Below are 10,303 nucleotides of genomic sequence, written 5' to 3'. Positions count from 1 at the left end.
TTTGTGGAGCCTGGGCTGTGTACAGAGACCGTGTTAGTGAGGAGATGTTTTTTACAGTGTGTTCAGGGGACAGGCAGCTAGCAGATAGTGGGGAGATGTTTTTTACAGTGTGTTCAGGGGACAGGCAGCTAGCAGATAGTGGGGAGATGTTTTTTACAGTGTGTTCAGGGGACAGGCAGCTAGCAGATAGTGGGGAGATGTTTTTTACAGTGTGTTCAGGGGACAGGCAGCTAGCAGATAGTGAGGAGATGTTTGCTGTATGTGACAAAAAATGTTGTAGCCTAAAAAATGCGTCACATCACTTAGAGCACCTTTAAGGCAGAATGCCCAATATAAAAAATATATTAAAAAAAGTTAGCTAGTTGTTTGAACTGCAGCCCTCAATGGTCACAGCGAGGAACTCCAACATTAGTGAAAGTAGCGTTATTATGGATCCCACGTAACTTCTAGGCAAGTCCCGCCCTTAAGAAGCAGCTCAATTGGTTAGGGTTAGGCATTGACCTCGAGTAATTAAGGTTAGGATAGCCAATTGGTCAGGGGATAAGACCTGAACAAATCGACCAATAGTAGTGTGTGAATGCTATTGGGTCTTGCCTAGAAGTTACGTGGGCTCCATAATAACGCGTCGAAGTGGCGTCAATGCAAACATAGCCGACTTACGTTTCCGGTAAATAATTTCAAAATAAAACGTACACAGAGGTACTAGTCACCACGGCAAGGCAGTAATCACGGCAATGACTGACCATAAGCAGTAATGACCTGACAACTAGACAATATTTAGTGTAATTATTTAATGTTACAGTATTATGTTGGTAATATTTTGTACACAAAGAAAAAGAAGCACAACATCCCAATAGTGTTTCCTTTGTATTTCCCAATATTGTGTTGACAAGAAGATGCAAGGGATTAACAATAAATCACTGCTGTTAAATCTAAGATAAAAGGCAAAACAAAATGCTTGCTGGTTGTACAAAGGGATTACTGTAATTAAAAAATATAAAAGCAAAGTGCCAAAATGTACTAGACATCTGTACAACAAAAGACAAAATGTTACAATAAAAAACAATAAGTGTGCAGTATATGGCATTGTGCAATACGGTACATTACAGGTATGGCAAATATAGGATAGATAAAGTTAGACACTCCAAATCATGGCAAAAACATGCTGGACAATCAAGAAATTTCACAATAAAAGCATATGAAGTAGCTACAACAAGTCATACACGAAACTACATGAACATACCCCTTCAAATTAATAAGAAGTGATACAATTTCATGGCTAGGCAGCAACAACAAAGGCAGAAATATCCATGTCTGTGGATAAAAGAAACAGCTGACAGTCAAATAAAAGGTCTTTTCGAGTAAACTGTTTATAATTTCTACTGATGACTGACAATATCTGAGGCTTTTCCAACTGCTTCATACTATACCAACGGACTTATCGCAAGCACTGCAAGAATGCTAAAAAATAATGGTGTCACAGAATACTGTTTCAATGTAGTATTTATACATGTGTTTTAGTTTATGTTATCTGACACAAAAACATATTTTAGCAGCAATTGGAAACAAATATTTCACAGTTTGTAATGATGGGTGCAAATAACTACTGAGAAATGAGATTATGAAAGTTCATTAAATTGTATGCCATTCTCAGAGCAGAAAAAAAACTAGTGGGGAATATGATTGTGCAACAGATTTTAGGGTAAGTTTGCAAACTCTTTTTTTTTTGCAACTTGATCAGACTTGATAATCTAAAAAAGAACGTACTGTATGTAAACATATTGTTACCATTTACTGATAACCTCCAATGACCATGACACTTGTTGTCAGCGATGTGGAATCTGTAACAAAATCCCTGGTAGAACTTTTTGCTCAAGTAATACTGCTGGTGAATATTGATGTGTGTTTTAATGACAATGGATCCTAAAGCCCAAACAGGAAAATGCTGCCATTTTGCCATTAGGGGGACAAAATGGAGCCCTACTCAGATTCCTGGATGCATCAGGCAGACAAACTTTACATCCTGCTGCATTGAGGACAATGTTATCCAAACTGGCAGCATCTAAAATGCTTGCTCCTGGGAAGCCAAACTAACTTTGACTAACTCCTGTGTGCAGTTTAAAAAAATGCATGGGACTAGAAATGACGAGATTAAGAAGTGGCTTTATGCCATTTTAGAAGGACGGAGGCATTGGGGGATCAGCCATCTGCCCTCTACAGTCAATGGCTGCTGAGTTACCACGGCCAGAAGTCTGAGCTCTCTCTAATTGAGGTTGCAGCAGCTCAAGTAACTGATGGTTTTACCCTCACCGGGCATTGGGGCAGTGTCATTGTTATCCAGCTTGTTCTGCTTAGCCTCTTGAATGAGTTCGCAGGCCAGGTCGAGGAAAAGTCTCTCAACATTGTCGGACTCTTTGGCGGAGGTCTCCAGATACAGCATGCTCTGAGACTCGGCGAAGTCTTCAGCCCTCTGTCTGAGAACCTCTCTCTTCTCTGCCAGATCTATTTTATTACCTGCAAGACATAGAACATCCATCCGTCAACATCGGTAACAAGTAAGAATGTGGCTGTCTTGCATCTCAACGCAGATCTTCTTTCTGAACAGTGGTGAGCGATGATGCGACAGATGGAAGTGGAGGTGTATGTGTGTGCACGCATGTGCGGGGTGGATGTGGGCAAAGACGGTGCGGGAGCTTTTCATTCCAGACAAACACGGTTTCGTTTACTGAGAAGTGAAATCACACAGTGAATGTGTGTTAACAAAACTGGCTCTGACTTTTGCAAATCTGTCAGAAATTGCCTCTGACATCAGCTCGGTAATTCTTGCTCACATTTAAAGGTTAACGTCGGTATTTTTCAGCCTGGACCCTATTGTCTCATGTTTTTGTGTCTAAGAGACTGATGGGAACAGCAACTTTGGAAACTGATCCAGTATTTAAGCAAGGTGAAACAACAATGCAATTTACTGCAATGTAATGTTAATGGGCAATTGCGCACCTTCAATTTAAGCCCACTAAAAGTGCTTGTTTTACCCCTGACATGCTCAGGTTGTCTGACAGCATTATGGACAGGATCCCTACAGAGGTCGACCTTTTGGTTAAAGACTAAGATCCTTTTTGTTGCTGCCCTTTCTCCCGTTTACATGTGAAAGTATGCTGACTCTATCAGAGATGGAAAGTAACAAAATACATTTACTTTACCAGACATGATTAGTTTATTATAGGGATGCACCGAATATTTGGCCACCAAAAATCTTTTGCCGAAATTTACTTTTTTTACGGTTTTCGGCCGAAATACTTTTATCACCGAAACAATGCGGCTGAAATGTTGTGATGACGCAAACAGTAACCGCGACCTGCACGTGTGTCAGTACCCGATCTGTTCCACCTGCAAAGCGTCTCCTAAGCAAAGAGGTTGAGACGGACCACGGAGTGAAAACAATGAAAAGTACGCTCTTAGAGTCTGTCAGCACACGTTTCAGTGAGATCTATTCGGATCCTCTGCACTTCATCGTGACTGTACTTGATCCGCGTGATAAAGACCATTACTTGGATGCGGAAATAAAGCAGGACGTACGAGAAATGATCCAGGCCGCGATGGATGCGGAGAACCCGCGTGGAGACAGAAACTGAAAAAAAGACTTGTCTCTCTGCACCAGATGAGGGGCATGCACCCTCGTTGTCTGATATGTTCAGTGAAATCCTGCAAGAAAGTGCCTCAAATAATAATAATAATAATAATAATAATAATAATAATAATAATAATAATAATAATAATAGGTAAGCTATTTTGTTCTTAGGCTACTATATACTGTATGTGACTATCAGATTGTAGCCATATTTCTGCTAGATATTTTTTTAATTAAACTTTAATATTAATTTATACAATTGCAATGCCTTAATTTTAGTAAAGTTAGTACACAGTCATAGCCATAAATGCAATGGTACTAATAACTGGCATAATTTCTTTTGGTGTTTCGGTTTTCGGTCTTGGTTTCCTCTTTTTCGGTTTTCGGTTTCGGCCAAGAATTTTCATTTCGGTGCATCCCTAGTTTATTATGTTTTTATTTAATCGAAAAAGTCAAACATCTTTGACTGTATTATTGCATCTCTCATATACCCTTCTCCCTTACAGCTTAGTTGACATAAAGCCCCCAAAAAGTAACTTAGCCATCAAAGAAAAAAGCGAGGGAAAAAAAGTTGGAAAATGCCGCAAAAACTTCAGCAAATGTTGCAAAAGTGCCAAAAGCGTAGAAAAAAAGTGACAAAAACTTCAGAAAAAGCGACAAAAACAAGGTGGGCCAAAATTGATTATGAACCGAAATTGTTATGAGGGCCGGATCTAAATCTGCCAGGGGCCAGATTTGGCCCGCGGGCCTTGAGTCTGACACATGTGCATTACGGGGTAAAATAAATTAATAAAAAATACTTTGACTAACGAAAACCAAAAGGAAGAAAAACCCCAGAACCACTACAGTGATCTAGGCTGCCTCCCAGGCGCCAAGTCTTTCTGTAGGAGATTGAGAACGAGACGGCGAGCGACGACGGTTCAGAGACAGTTTCAGTAGAAATGCTAGCTGAAACATGGAATTCTGACAAACAATCCTTGGCCACATCTGAAAGACTGTTTTTCATTTCAATTGAAGAGGGCCAATAGTATCATCATGCAATGCCAGATGTGCCTGCCAGAGGTGACTGAACTGGCAGCATTCAATAACTCCACATCTAATCAGCGGAAGCATGTTTTGGTAAGGATTTGTGCATTGGTACTTCAAACTAAGTTTTCATGACTAATAGCAAATTGCCAAAACAACATGTTTTGTGACATTGCTCATTTTTGTCTAGCGCTAGCAACCCGTAGGACAACGTATGTAGGACACGGGCTAAATGTATTCACATATATCTAATTTGCTCATACGGGCTACTTAGGTGTGTAGAAGCTAGCTGCTACATGTGTATCATTTGTCTAGATTTTTCTTTAATTAAAACCAAACTAGTTTGGGATTTATGACCCCTTGTCCTATTTTCACTGCATGGAAGAGATCCCCCCCCACCCCATTTTTCTTCTTTTTTTTATGTAACTAAGTAACCTTTACTTAAAGTACATTTTAAATTAACTACTTTTACTTGAGTAATTTTTCAGATAGGTAATTTAACTTGTAGTTGAGTAATATTTTATCAAAGTATTGGTACTTTTACTTGAGTACAATATTTTAGTACTTTTTCCACCTCTGGGCTCTTTACACGCTAAAAGTACTGTTTATTTAAATGGAGTTTGGCGATTTCAGGGCAGTTTTCTCATAATGAACAATGAGCTCTGTCATAAAAGATGTCCATCAGTTATTAAAGTAGGGCGTCTTACCGACTAATATAGTCACCACCTGGTTGTTGGCATACTGCTCAATCTCCCTCAGCCACTCTGGAAGGCACCTGAAGGAGTCCTCACAGGTAATGTCGTATGTAAGAATGAGGGCGTTGGCACTGCGGTAATAACTCTGAGTAATGGAGCGAAATCTCTCCTGTCCAGCTGTGTCCCATATCTGCAGCTGGAAAACATAATATATCAAGTGAGTCACTTTCCATCTAAACTATCACCAGAAAAAAAAGGCCTCTGATTTTATATTTGAAAAATAATTTAAAACATTGTGTACCTTGACCTTCTGCCCTTTGATTTCCACTGTTTTAATCATGAAATCTACTCCAATAGTAGCCCCCTGTCCAGGTGGGAAAAGGCCCTAAAAAAATAAAAACAGAAATACATAGTTTGATACTCTGATCCGCTGTAATTCAATAACCCCAAACTCATAAACTCAGACTTATACAAACCTGAGTAAAGCGGCGGACAAGACATGTCTTCCCAACTCCAGCATTTCCTATCAGAACTATTTTGAACAGGTAGTCATAATCTTCCATGCTCATGCTAAACTGTGAAAAATAAGGAACAAAAGAAATGGGTGATAAGTAAATGCATTCAAATTAAATCACTGCACTTGACCAAAGTGATCTCATTTGTCTCTAGCTGGTGTTGATGCAATTGGTACAAATTCTGAAAAGCCCTGCAGACACACAGTGAAGATGCTGAGTAAACTAACAAACGGTTGTGAAACTGCAGACAAGCATGCACCCCCAGGAGAGATCCCAGCTGACATTTAACCTGAATAGTCTTCACTAACACAAACCAGATGAATTGTGAGCCCTGGTCCGGATCTTCAGCATTTGAATCCAGATCTACTGTAGCTCAGTTGCACAAAGGCACTGATAGCACTGGAAACTGTACGATAAATAGAAATGTCAATTTCCCTTACAACTTACTTATAGCAAAAGCTTCTGTTCTCTCAAATCTTAGTTTAATAAAGTGGTTATTACTGTTGTCGTTAGATCTAGGCAATATATCGATATATCGATATTAGACTAGATATCGTCTTAGATTTTGGATATTGTAATATCGTAATAAGGGATAAGTGTTGTCTTTTCATGGTTTTAAAGTACAGTAAAGTGATGTCATTTTCTGAACTTAACAGACTGTTGTAACTGTTCTATTATTTGCCTTTACACACTTAGTCATTATATCCACATTACTGATGATTATTTATCAAAAATCTCATTGTGTAAATATATGGTCAACACTAGAAGATCGCTGCGGTATCGATATCGAAGTATTTGGTAAAAAATATCGTGATATTTGATTTTGTCCATATCGCCCAGCCCTAGTTGTAATTACATCTCGCCATCTCTGGTATTCATATAAATCATAAAATACACAATTATTGTATTTTGTCCTTTACGTTCCATCATTTTAGCCTCGAAAACAGAGAACAATATTGCACAGAGGATTTTATTTTTTCTGTCACTTCCCCATCGGTACCCATTTCTACATCATACTGTATTATACGTGCACAATGATTATTATTATTATTATTATTATTATTTGCAGTTTTAAGGGACCGTGCACTACTTTTGGGTGGATAATGGAGCCACGGAGGATCAAGCCACTTTTTTGGGTTAATAATCTGCAATATTAAACACAGATGTGTGGCTATTGCTCTGTATATTTGGTCTGCGTCCACATAGCGGCATGTAAAATGCATTCATAAAGCGGTAACATACAATTTTAGTATTTTCTGCAGTTGCATCTGCTTTGATAACAGCGAGAACCAGGCCTGACGTTATACGTGCGTGAAAACTAAATTTCAAGTAAAAAAAAAAAAAAAACATCAAACATCAAACTGTTGCTTGCATGACGCCCTAAATCTTCGGATGCCACCCTGAATGCAATCAACCATACTTTAGGGTTTAATTAAACTGAAATCACTTGAATTATCTCCTGTGTCGCATTTCCTTTTTCGCCCTTTTATCTCGTTTTGTAACGCAAAGTAACATGGTGGCATTGTGCACAGATTTGGTCTGAGTTAACGTTCAATTCCTCACAATCCCTAATAATGGTTCATTTACAGTCGGAGTTGATAGCCATTAGGGCGAAGCTAGCAACAGTAGCAACTATAGCAGCTACCGTGCGACTCTAGCCATTTTGGCAGATGCAGAAGGGCGGGGGGGAAATCTCAGTCAGCCCTGCGAAACGAGTCTGAAAATAGTTTACTTACCAAAAACACGGGGTATTCCCCGGATTTATAACTACTCGGTATGCATAGGTCACCTCATCAAATAGGCAAAGCCGCTGCTGGGCAGGGCATAACTCCTCTGGCTGTGTATCCTCAGCAGCAGCAGCAGCAGCAGCAGCAGCCTGTCTGAAAGAGGAGGAGGAGGAGGAGGAAGAGGAGGAGGAGGACTGCACGCAATGATGTCATCAGCTCACATGCAAAGTACATCTACTCAAGTAAGTAACGTTACTGCGCTTCAGCGCTATTCGGAGCTGTAACTAAAGTTGGTTTTATATTGGACGTTGGCTATTCGACACGTTCGAAACATCTATCATGCAGCTTGACCTTTTGACATATCCATCTCAAAACACATCTGGTGAACTCAGCTGACTGCCCTACACATAACACAAAGTTTATTTTTTTCAACAAAAAAAAAAATCCCCTCTTTGATGTTAAAAATATTTTTTACTCTTAAAAAATGCTATAAATCTATTATGCGGCTTGGCCTTTTGACTTATCCAAGGGTGTTTTTATTTTTTTAAGAAACATATATAGCGTGTAGATAGCAGTTAGCTGAGTTCACCGGAAGTGTTTTGACATGGGTAAGTGGAAAGGTCAAGCCGCATAATAGATTTATAGCATTTTTTAACATCAAAAAATATTTATAAAATCAAAGAGTGAATTTGTTTTTTTTAAAGAAGCTTTGTGTTATGTGTAGGGCAGCTAGCTGAGTTCACCAGATGTGTTTTGAGATGGATATGTCAAAATGTCAAGCTGCATATATAGAGTTTTCGAATGTGTCGAATATCCAATGTCCAATATAAAACCAACTTTACCACGGTGCTGTAACTTAAGTATTTCTACGTTGTTTAATGTTGTCTTATTATTCCAATGTAGCCTATTTCATCGATACAGCTTGGCACTGCGGTCAAGCTAGCCGTCGCACAATCAGCCGACACTAAAATTGTAGTGTTCCAGTACACATTGATATCGATATCTAACTACGGTAAATGCATTCCAACAGCTCAGATCGAGCAGACGAGAGCTAGCGATGAAGTTAGCGGAGGGATCATATACAAGTGTGACTACGTCCGGTTTACAAAATAAAGTGTTGAAAAAAATCCATTTAAAAAAATTCACAATTGCAAGTTATAAAACACGTCACCTCGTCGTCTTATAAATAAAAAAACAAAACACTAAATTGTGAGTGGAAATTTACTTTATTCTTTGATTGGCCTACAGATGCAAAGAGAACTTTTTACTTTATGAATTTAGAGATTTCTCAACAGTAAAAGTTGTTGTCCTTTCCAGAGAAACAGAATAAGCATTTTCGTCTTTGATGTGGTACAATTAACATTTAGGCTATTAGTAGTTTTTTTATACTCCATGTACAAATACTTTGCATTCTTCAAACTCAAAAGTCAAAAGTCCCTTCCAGAGATCAAGGACTTCAAGACACTTGATTGAACTTAGTACTTTTTGGATAACTTGTATAAGTATAATGAAACACTTTGTGTAGTTTGAGTCAAAGTCCCTTCCATCGAACTCCAAAGAGCCTCGTCATAAGATATTGTGATGTGGCAGTGGTAAAACATTTTGGTCGTAGTTTGAGACACTAGCTATAGTATGATTGTATGATAATAAAGTACTTATGTAAGGAATGTAGTTCATACCTCATCAAAGTTAGATGGAAATGACATAGCTCTTGTGTTTATAATTTGCAAATGTGAATATAATTCAAATAATCTGTTTTAAATGTATTTTTTAATATAATTTGTCAACACCTTATTTTTAAATCCGGACGTAGCAAGTCACACGTGTATCCCTCCGCTAACTAAATTGTTTTAAAAAAAATAATGTGTATATTAGCCTGACATAACTACATAGAAAACTGAAGTAGCCTAACAGTAACAGCACATGAGACAACGATTTAATAAAAGCGGGATTCTTATTGAGCACGTTTTACTCAATCCAGGTGTTTGGCTGCTTTTGAAACATTGAAAATGTGTAGAAGAAAAACTAACAATTTAAAACGTTGGAAAAAGCCAAAACAAACTGTGAAAAAAAGGCGTCAAAAACGTCGAAAAAAAGGTTGACGGGAAGACAACACAATTGGGTTAAAACAGTAATAATAAACAATACAAAATCAGTAACAGTAAGTGAGTAAGTAAGTGAAAATGTTTGTTTGTGAAGGACGCAGAATGTTCAATCCAGATTTAAAAATGTCAAATGCAAGCTTCTGTAGTGGGAGGCCATTCCAAAGACGGGACACCAGGGGGCACGGTAGGAGAAGAATGGTCTACAACCATTAGATGTAGAAATCTAGACTATTAGTGCCCTTTATTTAGATCTAAATAAAGTGCACTACTGTCTATGAGACGCACCCTAGCGGCAGCAGATGTAATTTGCATGTGGGTCTGGCTTGTTGTCAGGCTAGGCGTGTGTAAATGGTGTAAAGCTCAGATAAACATTGTGGTGCAAGTCCTTATGTTAAAAGTTGCTTACAGCGAGCCTCGTTTAATGTAAATATCCCATTTAACGTGAGTGGATACGAGTGTTATGTATATGTTACTGCATTACAAAGTATAATCAATGTAATGTCATCGAAAAGTAATCACCTTTACTGGTAAATGCAAAGTTGTATCATCTGTCATTGGTTGCTAGGTTACAGAATAGACGGAACTAAAGCGGTTTCTCATTTCTTGT

General features: G+C 38.4%; 1 protein-coding gene across 1 annotated transcript; it reads right to left on the bottom strand.

The window, feature by feature from the left end:
• Positions 1-776: 776 nt before the first annotated feature.
• Positions 777-7,931, bottom strand: rab30 (RAB30, member RAS oncogene family). Its single transcript, XM_028571791.1, has 5 exons — positions 7,601-7,931; positions 5,826-5,924; positions 5,651-5,734; positions 5,362-5,545; positions 777-2,514 (listed from the first exon to the last, which is right to left on the bottom strand). Exons 2-5 carry the CDS (start codon positions 5,916-5,918, stop codon positions 2,264-2,266), a joined length of 612 nt encoding a protein of 203 aa, XP_028427592.1. The 5' UTR covers positions 5,919-5,924; positions 7,601-7,931; the 3' UTR covers positions 777-2,263.
• Positions 7,932-10,303: the final 2,372 nt, after the last annotated feature.

This window comes from Perca flavescens, chromosome 3 (genome assembly GCF_004354835.1).
Source record: "Perca flavescens isolate YP-PL-M2 chromosome 3, PFLA_1.0, whole genome shotgun sequence".
NCBI lineage: Eukaryota > Metazoa > Chordata > Actinopteri > Perciformes > Percidae > Perca > Perca flavescens.
Note: the sequence above shows the minus strand (reverse complement) of the source record. Positions and strands in the feature narration are given on the sequence as shown.

What these genes read in the sequence shown, in the direction of transcription:
- rab30 (XM_028571791.1), bottom strand. Translation starts at nt 5,918, where the DNA reads ATGAGCATGGAAGATTATGACTACCTGTTCAAAATAGTTCTGATAGGA. An exon ending in TCAAAGGGCAGAAGGTCAAG is followed by an intron (nt 5,546 to 5,650) that starts GTACACAATGTT and finishes TATGTTTTCCAG; the next exon opens with CTGCAGATATGGGACACAGC. An exon ending in GGTGGTGACTATATTAGTCG is followed by an intron (nt 2,515 to 5,361) that starts GTAAGACGCCCT and finishes TATGTCTTGCAG; the next exon opens with GTAATAAAATAGATCTGGCA.